General features: G+C 40.7%; 1 protein-coding gene across 1 annotated transcript in view; it reads left to right on the forward strand.

The window, feature by feature from the left end:
• The window catches only part of LOC101840244 (type-1A angiotensin II receptor), a 45,628-nt gene extending 21,814 nt beyond the window's left edge, over positions 1 to 23,814 (forward strand). The window contains exon 3 of the mRNA XM_005066426.4: positions 21,826 to 23,814. Coding sequence (XP_005066483.1) covers positions 21,873 to 22,952 — 1,080 coding nt within the window. The 5' untranslated portion in view covers positions 21,826 to 21,872 and the 3' untranslated portion in view covers positions 22,953 to 23,814. The remainder of the gene's footprint in view (positions 1 to 21,825) is intronic.
• The last annotated feature ends 346 nt before the right edge of the window (positions 23,815 to 24,160 follow it).

Consider the following 24,160-nt stretch of genomic DNA (forward strand, 5'->3'; position numbering starts at 1 on the left):
CAATAATGAAAATAGTATTTGGGTTTATTTACAGAGAGAAAGAACATGCATTTGTGCATATATGTATGTGTGTGTTATGTATTATGTATGTATTTATCTGAAAAAAAAGCAGTAAGTTTTACTTTCTGCTTTTGCAGAAAATTCTGACTTTTAAAGCCACATCTAAACAAAGCTGCTCTCCAAGCCTCGATCGACAGTTGGAGAGATGGACTATGTAAACAGAACATCTTTGGTTTGGTTACAACATGAAGCCAGACTATTTACCTAGAGTTGAGTGAAAGTTTAATGTTGCCTTGTGGGTACAACTGGGGCTGTTGGAATAGGCTGGCTTCAAAAACAGTTTCTGTAAATTGGAACTTCTTCATATCAAGGTATCCAGAATTATTGGTAATGCTACATTCTTACAAAACTCTAATGAACTTCACAACTCTGCCTGCCCTCTGATGAGCAAAATAAAAGATTCATAGTTATTTGTCTTTCTACTATTTTATATAGTAATAAAGTAATCCTGAAAAGGTTACTATCACAACCAGTAGAGTATTGTGCAATTATTAAAAGGCGAAAACATGAAATCATGTTAAAGAACAACAATTACAAATGTTAAGCCAGATAACCCAACAGAGAATTCACATTAGTATAAGAGGAGCTGCAAGCAAATAAAGTTTTGGTCTTTGAATGATGTATTTTTAGGGCACTTTTTAAGAACATATTTTTATATGACATATTCTGTTCACACTTCCCCTCCCCCATTTCCTGACAACTCCTCCTCACCTCCCTGCCCACTGCTCCATGCCCTTTCTCTCTCAGATAAATAAATAAATAAAGTAAAACAAAAACAACAACAACAACAAAAATCCCAAACAAAGCAATATGAGACAAAAGGTCTACAAAACCACCATTGAGCTCATTTTGTGTTGACTCCTGGGCATGGAGGCCTACACTGAACTGTGGTTAACATGCCCTATGAGACTCCATTGTCGAGAACTGTTACTTCCTTTAGAAGTGGGTACAAACTGCAGAAGACTTCTTGGTTAGGGGTCACATCAGGTGTCTACTTCCCTATCTCAGTACTGGAACCTGCTCCAGCTTGAACTTGTGCAGACCTTTCAGGGTGTTTTTGTCATCTAATTAGTACAGGTATAATTTGTCAGCCAAAGGTGTATATGCTGCTTAGTGAGGTGGTTTTGTTTCCTCAATTTAATCTTGTAATCACCTGCACTTCAAATGTTCATTGTTATTTTTGTAACTGAGCCTTTAGCTTGGCTTTATTGGGTTAGTAATATTATATAATCTCATAGTATTAGATTAATAGAGCTTCTAATATCATTTCAATTTCTAGGCTTAATTAAGAATGTGATGAAATAAGTATGAAATGTAAAATTTTATTGAATAATTTAGTATAGGTGTAAGGAATCAGGATATATTGGGAATGAGGATATAACAGTTTATCATTAAAGTGATTATATATAATGATCTGATGATAGTAGCAATAGATAGCATTTGATGGTAGCTGGAGAAATGATTCAGTGGTTACAAAACACTTGTTGCTCTTGTAGAGGACTCATGTTTGGTTCCCAGCATCCACAATGTAGCTCACAATTGTCTGTAACTCCAGCTCTAAGGCTCTGATGCCCTCCTCTACCAATTGCAGGCAGCAGACATTCAAATGGTGCACAGACACATTTACAGGCATAACACATTGGTGGGGGATATTCTTCTGTATATATGTTTCTCTTATTAGTTTATGAATAAAACACTGTTTGGCCAATGGAGGCATGAAGATAGACAGGACTAGGAGATGATGAGAATTCTGGGAAAGGTAGGCAGAAGGAGACTGCCAAAAGGAGTAACAGGTCTGGACCCTTCTCCGGTAGGCCAAGACCATGTGGAAATATATAGATTAATAGAAATGAGTTAATAATTAAGACAGAGCTAGCCAATATGAAGTGCTAATAATCGCCCAACAGTTTTATAATTAATAGAGTGGGACAAGAAGAAATCTCCAGCAACAATACACAGAAGCACAAAATAGAAAAACAAAATCTTAAAAAAATAGAATTTGTTGAGTATGTAATATTACAACTATTCTCCCCTTTATTTGATTTAACCTTAATGTTAAGAGTATATGGTTGATTTTAGTTTCATTTTAAACATAAGTCTATGGAAGCACAAAGAGGATAAGTAAACTACTCAATTACATGATTACTTAGAGATGTAGTGAGGATTTTAACCCTGTCCAAAACTTTTGGGTTGGTTTGTTTCCAGTAAATAGACTCTAGCCATCAACTAAATCAGTATTTCTACATATTGGACACAGATCTTACTCTATAGATGAGCTTTCCATTCCAGTCATGTATGAAATTTGTTTTTATTTTGGTCTAGTCTATCTACACTATATATCCACACACGTTATGTTCCTCTTTTACTCAGAAATTCTGTTTTTGTGTATTAAGATGCAGCGGCAGTCACTGTACCTCTTTATTCCTAATTTTGCATGCATCTCTCTATCAGATTTCCTGTTAATCTCTGTACTTAATGGACTTTCCCCCACTTCTGTTTTAGTCTTTGTTCAAGAGAGGCTGTTTTGATATTTAATGAAAATACTTTGCAAGTGATAGTGTTTATCTCCCAGGAATTGTATATCCTGACCTCGATGCCTCACCAAAATGTTACCCGTTTGGCTTCAGCATACAGAGGAGGTGTCTGTGACAGGCGGTTTCTTGGTGTCTCCATAGTAAGAAAACAGAGATCTTAATAGGGAGGGGTGAGGGTAAAACTTCCTCTGATTTAGATGGTCTTTCAAACTCCCTGGTGCTTTTCTTCTTAAGCTAGTCTACAAGAACTTGAAGGAAATGTTTCAGGGCAATGAACTATTAAAATTGTGCTCTCACAATTTTGTTTACAGAAGTCTATTGATGACTGTTATTTAGAAAGTTTTTTCTCAGAAATATTCATTAGCTATGAAAACAATTACACTATGTTCTGATGGGATAAAAAAGCAACTTAGTAACAGGAAATCAAGCTGAGTGGAAGTTCCCATATAGTGTGTCATTTGTCTCCCAACTTCTCTAGTTGGTTTAATTATCTTGAGTGCTTCAGTGCATTTCTGTTTAATATACTGTTCCACAGAAGAGAACTAAGAGTGAATGGAAAGTTGAGTTTATATGCAAATATTGCCAATTCAGTTTGGACCCTAAAGGGTTCACAATGTACTACTACTCAGCGACCCTCAAGTCTATGGACATAATGCCACCAGAGGGCAGACTTTGACTTCCAGATCTGGTGGCTTCTGCCCTCTAGTGGAGATTCGTGGTCCACTTCAACAGGCCTCAGTTGTCTTGAACTCCTTGACTGATTCAAGTCCTTGAATCCTAGAAAATGCTTAGAGAGCCTATGTTTCTAGAATGGTCTCAGATGTTTAGGCAATTCCCAGTACTGAGCCAACTTGCACCCAACACTAGCTTGGTCTTTTGAAGGGTTACTCAACAGAATTGTGTATTTTGTGAAATCTATGGGTATATAAATGCAGCATATAGTTAACTTATTGCTTTAAAGGCAAAAACCAAAAGTTATCAAAGTTGAAGAAAAGAAGTAATGAAGAGTAAAGGAAATGAAACAAAAGGAAAGGAGAGAGCAGAGTATGGAGGGGAGGGGAGGGAAGGCATGGACCAGGACTAGTTATTTGTGGTACTGGTAGCTGTGTACTAAAATAATTAGCACTGTCAGTGGTCTCAATGCCCCAGACTCTGGTAGCCTTCCTCCCACTCTATGGTCTGTTTTAAAAATGAAATGTGTCTATATATTGTGTCCTGGATCAGATGCCACAGAAATGCAGGATCAAGCAAGTCACTGTGTATTAAGTAAGTTTAAGTGGACACGATTTGTACGCTGCTTTGTGCTACTTATGTAGCTGACAAGAATAACTTGTCATTTCCCCCGTTGACAATGTAATCATCTCAAGGCAGTTATGTCTTCCTTATTTGACATTCAAAGGACAGGAAGGTCAAAGGATGCTTCCTTAGCATCCAGTGAGTACCTGGTGTTCCAGAAGTAAATGTAAATGTTTGGCAGACTCTGCACGTAGACAAGCTCCTTCTCCAGACTACTGGAAGAGAAGGGTTGGACATAACAGTTCACTTTCACTCTCTTAATTTGATTTGTAAGTTTCACTCAGTGTATAGGAGATAAGCATCAAAATTAATTGGGGAGAAAAAATAAACAAATGATCCCAAACAGTCAGTACATTCTTCTGGAACTGCTTCCTGCAAAGAAACTAGGGCATCGGGACCTTAGTCAAGAATATTTGTAAAAATTAGGAAGTTGGGGCCAGAGAGACGGGTCAGTCATTAAAGACTAGTCTCACAAACAAAAGAGAAAAACTTGGCAAGTGGGGCTGATGAAGTAGTTCAGTGGGCAATGACATTTGCTTCAATGGGGAATGACATTTCCCACCAAGCCTAATGACCCGAATTCTGTCCTTGGGGTCCACACAGTGGGAGGAGAGAACAGATCCCTACAAGTTGTCCTATGACTTCCACATGTATACCATGCTCTAATTAAAAATTTATAATTAATAAATTAAATGTTAAAAAGCTAGAAAGTTTCAGTTATTTCTATCAACCCAACTTACTGGTTTCTTCTGATTCATGGGAAATTATGCTTCACTCTTCCTTCTGTTGGGCTCCCTGGGTGGGCTGGGCTATCTGGAAGAGCAAGGGATCTCTTACTACCTCTTGGAGACAGAGAAGGCCCGTAAGCTTGTGGTGTGGAGCTGATGCTGAGAGAGATGGATTTGAGAGCTTCGTTGGTGGTTAATAAAAGCAGAAATCACTTGGTGAATGCAGCGATGAGAAAGGGAGAAACCACAGTGGGAGAGTGAGCAGAGAAGGTGATGGCTGTGGTGTGGCAATGAAACACCCTGAGCAGCTGGTGCACTGTGTGTCACCACCTCACGGACACAGCCCTTCTGGACAGGCATGCTCTTTCTACTTCACAACCCAAGACAGGAGTTCTAGTCACATTCGGAAGATGAATCAACTGTCAGAAGGCATAACAGTGTATTAATGCATGTCTTGCTCTGGGAAAGAGTTCCTGTTTGACTCATGTTCGGACCGTACATGAATACTAGACACATATTCTAATTTCAAGTTGATATGTGACATCTGGTTACTCATTAATTGCAAATGAAGTTGTCCCAGGAAACCAAAGTCACCAACAGCAACCAGCTCATTTTAGTTTTTGAGTGACAGAGTGTTTTAGCTTTTATCCCACCTCTCTTACCTCTCATCACAGGCAGTATATTAGAAAGCGTAGGTAGCCCAGTGTTGAGAGGAGCAAAGTGGCAAGTCACAGCAGGTAGAATGAACTATGTATTACTCTTTTAACTACGGTCAATGGTGTAGTATCTACTTTTAAATTTTTTATACAATTTAAGAAGAATTATCAAGGCTGACAACATTGTCCAGTCAATGTATATTTTTATCAGTGTCTTTCAGCTCCTTGCTCCCAAGTCTAGCCCTTGTTTGTGCTTTAGTTTCGTTTGTTTCAAGTACTGTGTACAGCACACCAGTCTCTCTGTTACTGTTTGCTTGCAATGAAAGTTATTAGTTATTTACATCATAGAATAATTTAAGAACACCAACAAAAGTCCTGAAATAGGCAAGTCTAACCTTTGACTTTGCAGCCCTACATAACAAAGTTCATTCTTGAGAGCCACATGATTGAGTTCTTAAAATAACCTCATGATTTAAGTTAGTGTACTGTTTTGCATTTGACAACATTCATAGCTATCCTCATGCAGCCCACAAGCCACAGGCTGGACAGATCTGCTAGGACTTCAAAGCACCTGATTTTCTGTTCCCAGTGGCATTATAAGTCACTTTAGCATCATTTATCACAAACAGCATTTCCAAATGAAAAAAATGAGCCACACATTAGGTGAAAATCCCAGCTCATGAACCTATAATAAGTAAATCATATCTGGAATCTCAGAACTAGGGAGGAAGGCTGAGCCCATCTGAGCTACATGGTTTTAAGACTAACCTGGGCTGCAGAACTAGATCCCCCATCCAAACTGTAAATTATATTCTGGTTGTACCCATCTCTCTTGTTTCCATCACGCAGCCATTTCCTACTCCCTGACCTACTCTGCACTCTCCTTTCTCTGTGTTCTTATGTGGAACTACCTGTTCTGGTCAGTAGTTAGTTCCAATGGTGTCACAGAAGAAGATAGCCCAGTCCCCATAAATTAGATAAGTTTTGGATACCTGTGAGCAGATGGAAGAATATGTCAGGAGATAGCACTGTGATAGGAGGTTCATCCCAGTCCTGAATATAGGAGAGACACACAGACTTTCATAAGCAATTCTTCATCTTGTCTCAGCGGTTTCTCCGTCTTCCACCTTCGATGCCTGGTAAAGGCCAAGTGAAATACTTCATTGATGAACAGTGTGACTGCTCACTGGACTTTGTTCATTAGTCACGATTATCCTCACATATGCCAGCTCAGGTGCCTAAAAACCAGATCCATGTTCTTTGGTTCTCATGATGGGCTCATCCATCTCCTTGCATAACTCTGACCTGGTGAAGCATGGTGTTGTAGTGGGGAGCCTGGGAGTGGAGGAGGGTGGGTGAATGCACGTACAGGCTTCCTTTCAAGTCAATCTTCCTGTTCCTTTCCTCCTGCCCTCTGGAACTCACTCTCAAATGGCATTTCATACTTAAAATGGTAAGACTATTTCCTGCTATGGCAATGGGAGATTTTTAAAGTGCGTTGGTTAGTCTTAATCACATATCTTTCATCCCAATTTTTATATACTCTATGAAATAAAGAGACAATAACATTAATAGCCAAGGATTTCAGTGACATTTATGAAAACTGAATTATGGGGCTTTGGAGATGACTCAGTGCTGTCTAAGCATGAGGACCTGAGATTGGATCCCCAGAACCCATGTAAAAACTGAGCTTATAGACGCATGCCTGAAGCTTCAGCACTGGAGAGAGGAGACAGACAGATTTGGAGGGGGTGCTATCTAGCCAGCTGAGTTAGAATGGTGACTTCTGGGTTTAGTGAGAGGCCCTGTCTCAAAAACTAACATCCCAGTGTCACCCTCTAGTCCACACACACATACCTGCATGACAAGCTCACCAGTGGATACGTGCACACATTCATGTATCACACACATAGACATGCCAACTGAGTTGTTGAAGTCATGGTTATTGAGTGGGGATTCTTAGATACAATTTTAATTGTAGTCCTGTCTCCCATCAGTAGGCTCTTAATTTGAATAACTCTTGAGAAATAGAGGTATGGGGGTGACATTTCACTGTCATCATCCAAGATTGAGAGGAATATCTGAATTGGCATTATTTTAAGTGAAGCAAGGGAGAAGGCTAATTAGTAATGACAGTGCACTGAGCTGCTGTCTCCACAGTTATTTCTGATATGCGGGACTTCAAATGCTGCTTGTCTTGTAATCATTTCTGTGAGGGCAGACCACAGTAGATGACACTATTGGGGAAAAGATTATAGTCTGTTCTTACCATTATTTTAACAGAGATTGGATCCTAAATACTTAATTTATATTCAGCGTTATTTAAAGAAACATATTATTTTACTGAAATATTCACCCAAGAAATGCAAATGTAAGGGTAAATAAAATTATCTCCAAGGAAGAAGTTAGATGAGGATTGCCATCCAAGAACTTGGCAAACCCCTCAACACACACTCTATGTGTCTGTCTTAACATCAGTGCTAGATATTTGCCCCTCACTGTCAGGCCCTCTGCCACACTCCTGTAGTGATGGCTGCCAAGATTATCAGGATGGAAGTGAAGCCTGAAAAGGCCTGGCTAATTCATCAGAGGGCATGCTTATTACCCAAAGCCTAAGGATGTCTGTAACTTGTGGTTAAGGTGCAAGCAGTGGTCTAACTACACATGGAAAGTCTCCTAGGTCACAGCTCTATCCAAGGGGTAAAGGTGTTGGTCAACAAAGGACTAATAGTGGATACGTGGTTGAAGTGAAGTTCTCCATCTATCTGGAAATCAGAACCACTAGGCACTCAAACGGAAAACAATGGAAATTAAGTTTCCTTATCAATTAAGACCAGGAACTAGAAAATTTAGCCTATTTGTGACCAAAGAATAGGCTTTCTACCCCTTTTTTAAATTAGGGTTTCTATTGCTGTCATGAAACACCATGGCCAAAAACCAAGTTGGGTAGGAGAGGGTTTATTTGACTTACCTTCAGTGTCACTGTTCATCATCAAAGGAAGTCTGGACAGGAACTCCAAATGGAGGAATCATGGAGGCCATAGAGGGCTGCTGTTTACTGGTTTCCTTCACATGACCTGCTCAACCTGCTTTCTTATAGAACCCAGGACCAGCCCCAGGGGTGGCACCACCTACAATGGGTTGAGCCCTTCTCGATCAATCACTAATTAAGAAAATGTTTTACAGGCCTGCCCACAACCTGATATTATGAAGGCATTTTCTCAATTGAGGTTCCCTCCTTTTAGACGACTGCAGTTTGTACCAAGTTGACATAAATCTAGCCGGTACACTGCTTGAGGCCGAAAGGAGGCTGTTTTGGTGAAAGGTTGGATGAGGGAGATGAGATACTAGAAACACCGTTGCAGTACATCCCAGAATGCAGCTCTTTCAATTACACTCTGCTTTGATTAGAGTATTTAGGTTGGGTTGGAGAGATTGCTCATCTATTAAAGGCTGGACTTACAACCCAAACATCACTAGAGCATTAGGTACCCCCAAAACAATCCAATTAAATTGTTCAATATAAGCTGCTTTATGAATGAGCTGGAAATCTAAAGAAAGGAGATTCTATAGTATCCTAATAGTCAGTAAATGATCAAGCCATTATATTTTCAATGATTTTCTTCTTATTTCAAATGAGTAGGTCAATGTTTGTAAGTTCACACTTTGGGACAACTCAACAAACCATCCGATTCAAATAAACCATTCTCTTTATTGCATATTTTATAACTCTTTTTTAAAAGATTTGTGTTTTCATTTACATATACACTAGTATGAGTATATGCCACATGTGTGCAGATGTCCATGGAGGCCAGACAGGGTGCCGGATCCCCTGGAGTTAAAGGTGCAGGCAGTTTGAGCTGTCTGGTCTGGGTACTTGGAACGGATCTCAGGACTCTTGGAAGTGCAGCCAGAAGCTTTCAACTGCTGAGCTATCACTCCAGCCCTTCTATTCTGTAGCTCTGACTTTGGAAAAAAATTATCTTCCTGTGTCCCTCCACTCCACAAATGCTTCATAGAACAACTTTTGCTAAATATTCACCGTGAATCCATTGCCATATAGGATCAGCATTAGGAAACTCACAGTTTCTATTTAAAAATCACCATGCATTTTCCATATTTCCTTAAGCATTTTGAATGCTCTGGGAAAATCCCCACTGAGTTGTGCCATGCTTTGCAGGTCTCAGCTAGAAATTTTATCTGTTCTTTCTTGGAATTTGCCTCATTTGGGGTCTGCAATGTTTTCAGTTCATCCCTAAGAAGGGGAACATCCTTTGGAGACTTCAATGTCTGGATGTGAAACTTCTGCTTGGGCATTCAATGTATGAGAGATTTTGAACCTAATTCAAGGGTTCACTCTTCAACTTGTACTCCTTTCTGTAGACATACTGGATGGGGTCCAGCATTCAGACTTTGACCGGTTTAAATCATTGTACAAATGCTTATGGATGATAGTCTTCTAATTGGCAGCATCAGGGCTGTGTTGAGTCTTATCATTACATCACTATTGTTTCTAAGGATGCTCCCTTGGCTTCCCTGAACGACTTTTCACATATTTAATATTAAGTCAGCAAGAATCCATGGAGCTGAAGGAGGGGCTGACCTCAGCTTGCAAAGAAGTTGAATTTGAAAAATCTGCTTGGAAATCGATCCTCTAGAATGCAAACTCATTCCCAGTTCATTTCCATATGAATGCTGTTGATGGTTTCGGGCAAGTCAGTACAATTTTAGACACTCCAAACATGGGGATTCATGGAACCAACTGATTTGTGTGAAGTCAAAGTAGGGTCGAGAGAGCAAAGAGGGAGGAGAGGACCATTTCCTCCCAGCCCTGGCAGCAAGGACTCCCCAGAGACTTGCATGCATTAAATCAATCCCTTCCTGCTGTTTTTTAGTATCTTTTTTTTTAAGACTCTCTCATGTGCCTCAGATTGACCTCCAGTGATGCTGAGGTAGGCCTTGAACTCTTTATCTTCTTGCCTCCACCTCCTGAGTGCTAGGATTATACTGCAACACTAGGCAAGAACAAGAGCAAGGAAAGAGGCAATATGGTTAATCCTCGTTAAGATATGAGTGACTGCTAGCCAAAACAATTTTTATGTGGTAATTAACTTTCAAAAAGAATTATCTGGAAATTATACTGCTACACAAGCATAAGTTCAAAAAGTATAATAAGATTAGTGGAAAAGTCAATAAAACATAAGGAAGTCCTTCTGAGAAAAAAAAATAGACCTCCCCCAAAGCTGAGCCCTGGGCTGTACATGTTAATCTTTTTAACTGTCTGCTGTCCTCTAAGCCCATTTCTAGAGGCTTCCTGCCTGCTTTGTTTTCTTGCCCCAAAGTTTGGTTTGACCCTGGTGTCTTCTGTGAGTGAGGAGCAGGGTGAATTGACTTCATGAGCCTGATAGAAATCTGTGTGTGTGCCTTAGACTCAGGCACTTACTCCCTTACTATCCACTCAGTAGGTAGCTCGGAAGACATTCCCAAGCTTAGAGTCATGGAAGAGGATGGACATCTTCCTTACAACCAACTTTGGATCCTACTTTCCATGTGTCTGTACCACACTGGGTTAACGGATGGGCACAGTACCACAAATGATCATTTATAGCATTTGAAATGCCATATGGGGAGGGGACAGCAGAGTTGCCTTCCTAAAGATTTAAAATGGCATATGAACAAGAGGAAGGTGGAGGGAGGTAGCAGGCTCATGGTAGCCCATTAAGTGAAAGCTAATTCCTCACAGTTAGCACAACTATTCCATAGATTTAGTTTTTAAAGTTTTCTTAAATTCTGTGTAATATACAGTTTAGCTTGGTCTGAAGAATGGAGGGAGGTTGTACCTCTGACTCTGGGTGGTCCTGTACCTCTGGACCTGGGTGGTCCTGTATCTCTGGTCCTATGACGGGACTTTCTAGGCTGTTCAAAAGACTGTGCAAAGACACAGCATCACCCCTCCCATGAGCCAACAAAACTGGGATTAATTATCTGGACAGGAAAACATCCCTCAACAATCTGTCTATTCCAGTACTCCAGTCCCTGGGGACCCTGCCCAACTACATGGCTGACCCAACTTTCTTTCTATGGACCCTCTCAGCACCCTCTTCTAGCCCACTCCTATTCCCCTGTGTCAGCTGCCAATACCTAGTGGCATCCTTTACCTGTGAACCAGCTGGCCATGCCATCCTGGGTATCACTCAGGCGATCCACACTCTCCTTCCTGTCCTCGGCAAATTCCTGTCATATCCCTAAACCTGTAGTAGACCACTTGCAAGAACCTGTCCTCCTTCTCTACTGGTGTTCCTGGGACTCTGCCAAACCTTGCAGTGGACCCAGCCTTCCCTGTGGACTCTCCCAGTCCCCCTTCCAGCTCATCCCCATTCCTTTCTGTCAGCCAGGGATACCTAGAAACACAATCTACTTGGGACTCCCAGTGGCCATATCTGGCAGGGACTTAGCCACAACACTTGTCTAAGATCCAGAGAGGGCAACAGAAACCAAGGAACAAAACCCTGCCCAATAAAGACCAGGTAGCAGCACCCCAAATCCCCTCAATCATCCCACTGCTGGATGCCACACATCAACTCCAAAATCAGAATCATTAATACCCAAGACAGCATGTTTCCACCTGACCTAGCAATCCTACTGCAGTAGGTCCCGAGAAATGTGATACAGCTGAGGCACAAGGACTACAAAAAGCCACTATAAAAATGTACAATGAGCTTAAAAAGGATATTAATAAGTCCCTTAATGAAATCTATGAGAATGCAGTCAAACAAAATGAAAAAAATTCAAACCCTCCCTGGGGAGCAGAAAGTAGATGGGATAGGAAGTTGGGGGGAGGCAGGGGAGGAGAGGAAGGAGAGGGAACTGGGATTGATATGTAAAACAAGCTTGTTTCTAACTTAAATTTAAAAAGAAAAAATTTCAAGACTTGAAAGTAGAAATGGACTCACTAAAGAAAACCCAAACTGAGGTAAAACTGGAAATGAAAAATTTAGGAAGTCAAACAGAAACCTCATAGGTAAGCCTCACCAACAGAGTTCAAGATGCATAAGAGAGAATCTCAGGCACTGAAGACAAGGTAGAAGAAAATAGATGCCTCGGTCAAAGAAATATCCAGGAAATCTGGGACACTGTGAGTAGATCAAATCGAAGAAGAATAGGAATGGAAGAAGGAGAAGAAACCAGGGTCAGAGACACAGAAAATACTTTCAACAAAATCATGGAAGATGCCTATCAAGGTACAAGAAGCAAGCTGAACACCAAATAGACTGGACGAGAGAAGAAAAGCCTGTGTGTTCCAGAATCTCAAAGAAACACAATACACCCGAAGACACACTAAGATAATGGAGAAATCCCCCCCTCCCCAATGAGGTGTGCTGCTTAGAAGCCCCTCCATTGTGAGCACAAGTGCTCCCTGCTAACCCCACCCACTGCCTGAGGTCTAACACAGAACTCATAGTCTTTTCATTTTCCTCTTTCTGGCTCCATTTCAGACACTGGCCACAATCCTAAAATGCTTGCCTGGCCTTTCTGTGTAATCTCTTTCTCGGATGCCCTTCACCCCAGGAAGCTCTCCCAGATTTCCTTGCTAATCCTGCCTGCTTCTTTGACTCCAACTCAGCAAATGACTTTCTATGCTCATCTTTCTAGGTTCACTCTTCCAGAAGCTTCCAAGGTTCTTAGCTTGTCTGCATAGTTGTTTTTCCCTCACATTCTAATAAAATTGCCCCCTAGGTTCCTTGCGAGCCTGTTTTTAGATTTGAGAGTAAGGGCCTGCAGAGGGGACTCTGTGTTCCCTGATAGCACACGCTCTTTCAGGAGCGTTTATCATCTGCCCTCTGGAATATTGCAGGGCTTACAGTAGTAAACAAGATGACTCAGAACAGGCCTCTGCTCAGGCAGCTGGCAGACCAGTGGGGAAAACAAATATGTCAAGATGATTAAAGTGCCACGATCTATATCCAAAGTCCCAAAGCTGCTAGAGAAGTTGGGAAAGCTTCTCAGAGAATGTGACATGCAGAGCAGATGATGTTTGTTTGTGGGTACTAATGACTCCACAAGTGAAAGGCAATGGCTGAGAGCACATAAGCTGGGTGAAAGGGACAAGGAAATGACATGCGAATGCTGGGGTGTCCTTTAGGACAAAGGAGTCTTTCTTGGAAGCTAGTATCCTGGAAATTTGATGGCCACCAAAAGCCGACCTGAGCCAGTGAATTTTACATTCTTGTCTTGTGTATTGGAAGAACTAAGCTCCCAGATGACACAGGAAGAACCTTAAAAAGCTTATTACAGAATCACAGGTGGGGTGTGTTGGAACAGAATATTCATGCCTATATTCCTGGTATCGGACAAAGAGACACAGGAACAAAGTCAAAGTAACTTGGCAAGGCGATTTGCTTTTGTAAACGTCCTTAACAACCCAAACCAAGTGATCCCAGCACACTGCGGTGGGGCAAAGTTCACTCAGTGTTTAGCCTCTCACAGGGTGGTTACTGTGTGTCACCCCCTCGGTGGGAGCTTGACCTAATGAACTGACACAATTGGATAACTCTGAGTTGGAGCAAAGGGGAAGGGTGGGATAGAGTCAAGTCTCAGGAATGCCTGGCATCCGGGGCTTGGGCAAACAGACAAATACACAAGGCTTTCTCAAGATCAGAGAGGTGGATGGAGAATACCAGCCCTGAGCCCTCCGTGGGCTAGCTGTCTTTAAAGGGAAAAACAAAACAAAAAGACCCACATTTCTTACTGGGCGTAGGGGTCACAGCCTGTGGCCCAATGAGCTAAGTTCAGCCATTTATCCTCAATAAGTTAATTTAAGGGGCCAAATTAAAAGTGAGGGAGAGAAAGAGATTCATTCAGTGTGGCCACAGGGACAAAGATCCAGTGACTCTTCTAGAGTCCTTCTTCAGGGTCCTGACCCGAGGGGAGAATTTAATAGAAAAAGGAGATACATATATGTCAAGGCGTAGTCCCATGCCCACCAGTGTCTCAGCTCCAGGTCTCTCCTGTGAGGGCTCTGACCAGCCCCAAGTCTTTCTTCAGGACACAGGCTACCTCCAGGGCTTCAGCTATTTCCTCTCACAGCAGGAGATTCCTGAGGGAAATTGCCATTTCTTCAACTTCATTTTCCCTTTCTTTCTTTCTTTCTTTCTTTCTTTCTTTCTTTCTTTCTTTCTTTCTTTCTTTCTTTCTTTCTTTCTTCCTTCCTTCCTTCCTTCCTTCCTTCCTTCCTTCCTTTCTTTTGCTGAGACAGAGTTTCTCTGTGTAGCTTTGGAGCCTGTCCTGGAACTCACTCTGTAGATCAGGCTGGCCTCGAACTCACAGAAATCCGCCTGCTTCTGCCTCCCACCTGCTGGAATTAAAGGGGTGAACTACCACCGCTTGGTTACTTTTTGGCAATAGTCTGATGGCCCAAGAGGGAAGCATGGACCATCTCTTTGGAACCTATTCATTTCCACCAGGTAGGCCAGTCCCAGGAGCTGAGTGAGCAAGGAGAGGGCCATGCTATTTGAACGAGCCTGGAGGTCAGCCCAGTGACAGACAAGTATCTCCATGGTAAAAGTGGGAGGAGTGAGTGGCCTTCAGAGAAAGAGAGCCCAGGGCATTAGGTAAAGTTTACTTGGCTCTGCCTAGCACCCAAAAGAAAGAAGAGCAGGGAAAAGAAAAATTCTGCCTCTCCAAAGGAGTCAGGCAAACAGAACCCCAAGACTCTGCTGTGCTGCTCCAGGGGCAGAAATCCTGGGAAGAAAATGCACATTCTCTCATTAAAGGGATAAAAATTCCTCCTGTGTCTATGACTTCTGGTGGATCTGCATTCCTAGGGGTGGTCCTACTTTCTTGATTTAACCAGGTGACTGGCCTGCCCACTTTTTTTGTTTTGAGACAAAGTGAATACTAGGCCAGAGAAACCACTTTTCCTAAGTGGCCTCCGCAGTTCCCTAATCAAGGCTACTGTTAACAATAATGAGGATGGAAACTATATACTCAGGTAGGAATTGTAACTTTACCTACTGAGGGAGGCAAGAAAGCCACTTAAAGATCTGCCTTTGATTTTTCTTGGAGAAATGTGAACAGATATGTATCTACTCATGCTAATCAGGCATCAATAACAGATCAAGTTCAACATTGGTGAACCAATGATCTTACCGGGCTTACTACCTACGGGAGTAAGGGTGATGGATGATGGATAACTGACAGAGCACCGGTGAGCTGCATCTTTGCTACCTGAGTGAAGATGTCATGAAAGTTGCACCATGAAGCCTCACTTTCATTAATTGCCACTTCTGGTATACTCAGGGACCTTCCTCAGCCATTTGCAGTATGATAGGCAGGAGAAAGCCGTGACTGTAGTACCAGATTAGGGTCCTGGGATCCTTCCCTTTTTCTACCATGAAGTACTAACACCATTGCTATAATGTAGTCTTAGCTGTCACTGCATCACTGTACTGTCCAATGCCATGATTACTGGGGCAAAGGTTCTCTCTGTGCCAAGATGATTATGAGATGCCTGTTTCATGCATCGATAAAAAAGTCACAGTGCAATAGGAATCTTTCCCACAATGTTTTTCTGATGTACTCATAAGGAAAAAAAGTATACATTTTCAGAATCATGTAAGTGAACCATTTGAGTGTAAAACATAGGAGGGACTATTTGCAGGAATCCGTACAGAATTTCTTCCCAGGCACATGTTTTTTCCTGAAATCCAAAAGAATCACTTCTAGCTCCAGCACTCTGTAAAGACATTCTTGATGGTAAACCAAGCCTACTTTCTGCATTTGGCACCCTTACTGCACAAATGGTTACCTCATAGGTAAGCCCTTAATGATTTAGTGGAAATCAACATCCAGACAGTTCAAGGTTAAAAAATAAACAGTTTTACCCTGTATATGGTGAAAAGACTTGGAAAGAACTCTGTGCCCAGTGACTGCAGAGGATACTGGGATAGGGATGCCACTTCTGCATGGGTTCAAGATTGTCCAATCACTTGTTCAAGCACACACAATCTTGAACAAGTGATTGGAGAAAGACACGTGATTACTAGTAAACTGAGTGAGAGACACTATTGGAAGGTTGTATTTCCAAAGGAATAAGTGAGCAGGGTCAGAAAAAGTGGTCACACTATATAGGAGATGAGGACCTTTATGTCAGATTTCATGGGCATCTTGAATCATGAGCATAGCTTGGGTTTTCTCTCCTCTGTTCTCTATAACATGTAGCTCTACATACCTTTAGGCACTCTAGTATGATGGTTTTCAAACTCTGGATTGTGCTCCCTTTTGAAGGTCAAATGACCCTTTCACAGGGGTTGTCTGAGACCATTAGAAACATAGATATTTACATTATAGTATGAATACAGTTATCCATAACAGTGGTAAAGTAGTTACGATTTAGCAATGAGAATAATTTTATGGTCGGGGGTCACCACTTCATGAGGAACTGTACTGAAGGGTCACAGCAATAGTAAGGTTGAAAACTCCTGCTGTATGGTGTCTCTGGAGAGCTTCTGTCTGCTCTAGCAGCTGCTGCCAGATCTAGTAGCTGAGAGGATGAGTGTGTTCACTCTTCATCTTTGCCAACAGATTGTTCTTGAATGCTCCCCTTGACTTACCTGCTGGTCATCTTAAGTCTACTGATACAATAACCAAAAGGCAGCTGTTTTGACTATTACAAATGGAGGATACTAATAATTTTTATTGCAAAGATTGAGAAGTTAAATAAATTTTTAATAAATAAGATGCAGATGTGGCATTCCTGTGAGGTTAAAGATTAATTAGTTAGATTACATTGGAAACAACGTTCAAGCTACTCTGAGTAATTAATCTCATTTTAAAACAGTATCAGCATTTACTGAAATTGAGTTTGTGCTTTCAATTGAGTTTCTTTACCTGCAGGCACACTCACATAGAACCACACTTCCACTTCTTCTCACTGTAACTGGGGAACACATACATGGTCTTTTTGTGGGTTCTTAGTTCCATAGATGAAGCATTTGCTCATATTGTTCTATTACTTAATAATAAAAACTTGGGAGTCAGATATTGGGATAAAAACCTTATGGATCCAAAGAGTGGTGGAGGAATGATCAGTTGACCCTGCCTCTTCATACCTCATAGATAAATCTCTCTAAGTCCCTCCCTATATCTTCCTGTTCCCCCCCTATCTGGGTCCTCCAAAACCTCTAGGGCTAATTCTTGTAAAACAACTGACAATTCCACTCTCTGATTCAAGGTAAACCTTATTGTCTCAGAGTGTCAGTGCAAACAAATGTTCCACAACATTTCCCCCTTTTTGTCTAAATAAGATGGAAAGGTTTTAACTTTAACAAAATGAAACTATATACAATAAGAACAATTATCAAAAAATTACATTCACAATGTCCAGTCCATTTATATTTGGCAACTTCAGAGAAAATATTCCATTATCTATCCTATTTTGGTGAGTCCAAAGTTTTGTATCTAACTCACTTTCTGTCATAACTTGTATTACTAGCCTAGAAATATCTTTTAGACCTTAAAATATTATCTTAGACAAACAACTTAAGCTTTTTTTTTTTTTTTTGGTTTTTCGAGACAGGGTTTCTCTGTATTGTTTTGGAGACTGTCCTGGAACTAGCTCTGTAGACTAGGCTGGCCTCGAACTCACAGAGATCTGCCTGCCTCTGCCTCCCCAGTGCTGGGGTTAAAGGCGTGCGCCAGCAATGCCCAGCACAACTTAAGCTTTTATATCTCTCAACCCTATACACTTTACATCTTTTTTTGTGAGTTTCTTTTCTGAATTTGGTAACAAGGAAAACTGTAACAATAAGTATTTAGTCTTCAACTCTATCATAGACCCAAGAAAGATGTAATATTACCTGAGTAAACAAGAAGTACAAAGTGAACAACTTGCAAAACTATAGAAATGACAGAGATAGCTGATTGCCTGGACAGTCACCCAAGGTTCCTCTGCAACATTGGGGCATCCATCTTTGGCTATAGGCCTAGGCTATCTGACAAACTTTTCTTTGAAGCAGGAATTTTTGGAGGACTGACTACCTTGTCTTGGCAAAGTTTTGTAGCCACCTTCTTTTGTGTTCTGCTTGTCCTATTTGGACAGGAAACTGTCAGCAGTTGAAGCAAGAGCAGTTCTTGCTCAGTGGTTAACTTTGCCACAATGAAAGAAAACTCCATATGTAAGTTCTTTGATGCCCATCACCCTTTTTTGAAGTAAATTGGTGCTTCCAGGAGAAGACATGTCTCACTGTCATGAAAAGCCTTTTGTTATTAAAACACCTTAAATGCCATTTTCTTTAAAGACATATGTTTGACCTTGAAAACATATCTAACATGGGCACAAAGTTGACTGTTTTAGATGACTAGGTACTAACCTGCATTTCTTAATTATTCTAAATAGTTTGCAATAATAGCTTTCAAGGACTAGAAATTTACATAACATTGTTAAATGAGCTGCATAGGTACAATACCTTAAACAAGAGTAGAAACATTTATACACTATAACAAAAGTAGCCTTAAATTTGAATCAATACACAAAAATACCTTAAACAAAATCAGAAATGTATATATAAAATGTCCTACAAATAACCCTAAATTTGTATTAATATACAAAAATCTATACCAATTTTACTAGAGACTAGTAGTTGCTCTTTTTTTAGTTTAAAAGTAGATTCAATAATCTACCCTTTTTTTCCTATCATTCCTATATCCCTCTTTTTTCTTTTCAGAACCAGATTCCTACATCTAATCTCCTTTGCTTAGTTTCCTCCCTGACCATGACCAATAACAACGTGCCACCAACCCCACCTAAATGATGATAAACATCTATAGCTCACTGACCACTAAAAACCCACCCACCCCACTTCCTGTTGTATGGGGGAGACAGCATCTTTAGGAAACCCTGAGGAAATTGAGATAATGATTAAGTCCTGGGAGAGCTAGCTGTTGTTCAGTATCTGTGTGATAGGAAAGTGCAGAACTTATCTAAAGTCCTGGCTGGAGTAGTCTATGAGGCTGGACCATCTTACCTAACCACTTTGAAGTTGTTCTGAACAGTGTGTAGTCCAATGCTGACCTTTGGGTGATGTTTGTCATCTTAGTGGTGTTACCACAATCCAGGAGAATTCGTCATCAACATAACACATATCCTGGTTCCCATTCTGAGGTCAACACATATTTAAAGTATACATGCTGATTTAATTCAGCAGTTATTTCTACTACCCAATATCTCTTCTCATCTGTCTTTCCTTTCTCATTAGCATTTTAAAAATTGAAGTTAATAAAGTATTGTATAATCTATCTCTGAGGGTCTTTATTACCCCTTTCTGTTTATTAAGCATATCTTTTAAAGTGAGATTAGATCTTTCTATAACTGTTTGCCCTATAGGAGTGTATGATATACCTATAATATGCTTTATGTGGTAATATGCAAAAACCCTCTCATTTTACTAGAGACATATACTGGAGCATTGTCAGTCTTAACTTGTACTGGTATTCCCACAATTGCTATAATTTTCTAATAAATTTGTAATTACAAAATCAGTTTTTTCAGAACTTAAAGAAATTGCACGTTGAAATCCTGAATGTGTATCTAGGGTCTGCTGCACATACTTCAATTTTCCAAACTCCAGAAAATCAAACACGTCCATTTGCCACATTTCATTTCTTTGAGTATCCTTTGGGTTACTTTCTGCAGGCCATAGAGTTTGCTTATATAGAAAACATTAGGGCATTTCTTTATAATTTCCTTTGCTTGTTGCCAAATAATAGAAAAATCTTTCTTCAAACCTTTGCTATTAACATGGTGTTTCTTATGAAATTCTGAGACTTCTAGCACATTTGCTCCTGTAGCTGATCAATTTCATCCTCACTTTGTGCTAGAAAAGTTAAGGAGGAAAGGGTTTATTCAGTTTACACTTCCACATAACTGAAGGAAGTCAGGACAGGAACTCAAACATGGTAGGAACCTGAAGTCAGGAGCTGATGCAGAGGCCATGGAAGGGAGCTGCTTACTGACTTACTTCTGGCTTGCTCAGCCTGCTTTCTTGTAGAACTCAAGACCAGCAGCCTAGGGGTGGCCCCACACACCATGAGCTGGGCCCTCCCCCACTGATCACTAATTGAAAAAATGCCTTACAGCTGGAGCTCATGGAGGCATTTCTTCAACTGAACCTCTTTCCTCTCTGATGACTATAGTTTGTGTCAACATAAAGTCAGTCAGTACAACTATGATTCTTGAAGTTTCAGGGACACATAGGTATTTTTTTGTTGTTGTTGGTTGTTGGTTGGTTGGTTTGTTTTGGCAGTGTGTGTGTGTGTGTGTGTGTGTGTGTGATGTATGAAGGGGTTGCATGCTTACAGAGTATATATGTAAATGTCAGAGGACAATTTGGGGCATTGGTCATCACACAACATCCACCATTTGAGACAGGATCTCTCACTGTCTTGAGATTTGCTTTAGGCCAGAGTAGCTGGCCCTTGAGCTCCCAGGGACCCACCTGTCTTTATTTCCCATCTTGCCATTACTGGGATTGAAGGCACATCTTACTGCACCCAGTTTTTTACATGGGTCCACATTCAAGGTGTCTTGTTTGCAAGGATGTACTTTAGCAACAGCTATATTGCAGCCTCCATTTATGTGAACTCAAGACTAATAGGAGACAAGAGTACATTTTTTGTGGTTTCATAGTCTTTTGGATAGTTTAGAAAGTCATGTATTTATCTAGGGTGTATGACTCAGTTCCTGGTCTTTTGACCAAAGAAATAACGTATTATAAAGTGTGTAAGAAAAATATTACAAGTCTATGATAGTCATGTGTCCTCAGGAGGCAATTCTGCTAATTGACCTCAGGCAGAGCCTGTGTCCCTACCTTCCTCCTTTTCGTATGCTATTATAAACTTCAGGAGAGGCAGCTGAGTAGTGATATTGTCTCAGTTCTTAAAATTATCATATTCCAAGGAAGTGGGGTCTGTATTAGTTACTGAACTTGTTGCTTTGACAAAAGACCTGATAAGCCACTTCAGAAAGGAGGTGTTTGTTTGCCTGCTATGAGGAGGGAGGCATAGAAGTGGGCACAGAAGGCAGCTACTTACACTGAAGCCACAGTTAGTGGATGCTGGAGTTCAGCAAACTGTCTCTTTTATGTACTCTGGGACACCAATTGATGGAACAGTGCCCAGACAGTTAGGGTGGCGCCTTAACATACCAAAGGCTTGTCGTTTCAGTGGTCTACATCCTGTCAAGTTGACAATCCATATTAAGAATCAAAGAGTTAATTATGATTATGGTTATGAAGAAGAGGTTCACCATTTCATGGCCTTCAAGCTTCCTGTCTAATTGGTTGCTTAACATCACCTAAGCATGTGCTCTAGAGATTAAGTGAGCTGTCATAGACTTTATCAATTCATGAGGTTTCTTCAGAAAATATAACCTAATATCTTTCCCAAAGGTGACATCTTATTACTAAATTTGTGGCTGAGAATGAAAATTGCTCATTTACAACTGGAACTTAAACTTTTAACTCTATATGTTCCTTGGATTTTTGTTTCCTCCAGGTGCATTTTGAATAGTGTCTGAGACGAACTCAACCCAGAAGAGCAAAATGATCCTCAATTCTTCTACTGAAGATGGAATTAAAAGAATCCAAGACGACTGCCCCAAGGCCGGCAGGCACAATTACATATTTGTCATGATTCCTACCCTCTACAGCATCATCTTTGTGGTGGGAATATTTGGAAACAGCTTGGTGGTGATTGTCATTTATTTCTACATGAAGCTGAAGACTGTGGCTAGTGTTTTTCTTCTGAATCTAGCTCTGGCGGACTTATGCTTTTTGCTGACTTTGCCACTGTGGGCTGTCTATACAGCTATGGAATACCGCTGGCCCTTTGGCAATCACCTATGTAAGATTGCTTCAGCCAGTGTCAGTTTCAACCTCTATGCCAGTGTGTTCCTGCTCACCAGTCTCAGCATTGATCGCTACCTGGCCATTGTCCACCCAATGAAGTCTCGCCTCCGACGCACAATGCTGGTGGCCAAAGTTACCTGCATCATCATTTGGTTGATGGCTGGCTTGGCCAGTTTGCCAGCTATTATCCACAGAAATGTGTATTTCATCGAGAACACCAACATCACAGTTTGTGCTTTCCATTATGAATCTCAGAACTCAACCCTCCCCATTGGGCTGGGCCTGACCAAGAATATTCTGGGCTTCATGTTCCCTTTTCTGATCATCCTCACCAGCTATACTCTTATTTGGAAAGCCCTAAAGAAGGCTTATGAAATTCAGAAGAACAAGCCAAGAAACGATGACATCTTTAGGATAATTATGGCGATCGTGCTTTTCTTTTTCTTTTCCTGGGTTCCCCACCAAATCTTCACTTTTCTGGATGTCCTGATTCAGCTGGGGGTCATCCGCGACTGTAAAATCGCCGACATCGTGGACACTGCCATGCCCATCACTATCTGCATAGCTTATTTTAACAACTGCCTGAACCCTCTGTTTTATGGCTTTCTGGGGAAAAAGTTTAAGAAATATTTTCTCCAGCTTCTGAAATACATTCCCCCAAAGGCCAAGTCCCACTCAAGCCTGTCTACAAAAATGAGCACACTTTCCTACCGCCCTTCGGATAACATGAGCTCATCGGCCAAAAAGCCTGCGTCTTGTTTTGAGGTGGAGTGACAGGTCCAAAGTCTGCTGGTGAAGTAGTGTCCTGACAGAAGCCAGGGCAGCATCCTACTAGACGGCACACTACCAAAGGAACATTCACCCCTGCATAGGAGCTAAGCAGAAAGTGCGTTCCATGGACCGTAGATGTTTTCTAAAACTCTGAGAGAAAGCTTTGACAAGCTCCCAAGCAAAGCCACTCCTTGCCACGTCTTTCGTTATTAGATGATGGCTGCCCAAAGGAAGACTCAGGAGCTGGATAGATTTGTGGATTAGGAAAACATTTACTGGCAGAAATGCACTCTCCTCAGTCTCCTCTTGCTATGTTCCTTTTGATTTCCACATGAAGGTATGTAGAACATGTTAAATATTTAGACAAGCAACAAGAGGCAGGAAGAGGTCAAGATAATTTGTTCTGTTCAATTTGTAAAGACAAGAAACCTTTTTTGTCTCTCTAGTGGTTAGTAATGGCGACCCACTTGTCCCTGTTACTACATATATTGTGCAAAGATTTGCTAAGCTGTAGTCATTGGGTTTCAGGACCCCTTTGTACAATTCGGCCCGTGTGTTACAAATGCCCACTGTCCCCAAACAGTGCCAACTAGTGGTGTATTTATGTAGCAGTGTTACCAAAGTCACACATCAAAGTCAAACTGCTTGTAATAACTGTGACTTCCTAGGTACATCAGCTTCATTTCACATTTGAGAATTGTATACAGTTGGTGGTAAATAGACTATATATCGTAAAATCTGTCTTGCTCTCTAAAAAAGTATCTATTCTCTACACATATGTATATCTATATCTCTGAACTGTCATTTGATGAAAATCTGTCGATGTTATGTTTACCACACAATAAAGTAATTTTATTGTAAAGTATCTAATCTTCATTATTTAAAAGAGAAATCCATATCTTTTTACAATGACATGGATGTAAGTGCCAATATATTTTTACTTTGTTTTATCTGATTGATAGTTCAATATTGTTAGATAGCTTTTATAACCCACTGTTGAAAAAAATCAAGAAGGAACCAGTTGGTTATGCTGCACAATGTGGGACAAATGCACTATTTTGAAATTTTTGAAGTTTTTCATACAACAACAAAAACATTTTCATTGCTCATAAAATTAAATTAATACATTGTTTTACTCATAAGTTTTTAAATAATCGCAAGCCTCTACTTATCTGCATGAACATTGCAGGAGATTTAGAAGCCCTTGAAAG

This window comes from Mesocricetus auratus, unplaced genomic scaffold (assembly GCF_017639785.1).
Source record: "Mesocricetus auratus isolate SY011 unplaced genomic scaffold, BCM_Maur_2.0 Super-Scaffold_100013, whole genome shotgun sequence".
In the NCBI taxonomy this organism is placed as follows: domain Eukaryota; kingdom Metazoa; phylum Chordata; class Mammalia; order Rodentia; family Cricetidae; genus Mesocricetus; species Mesocricetus auratus.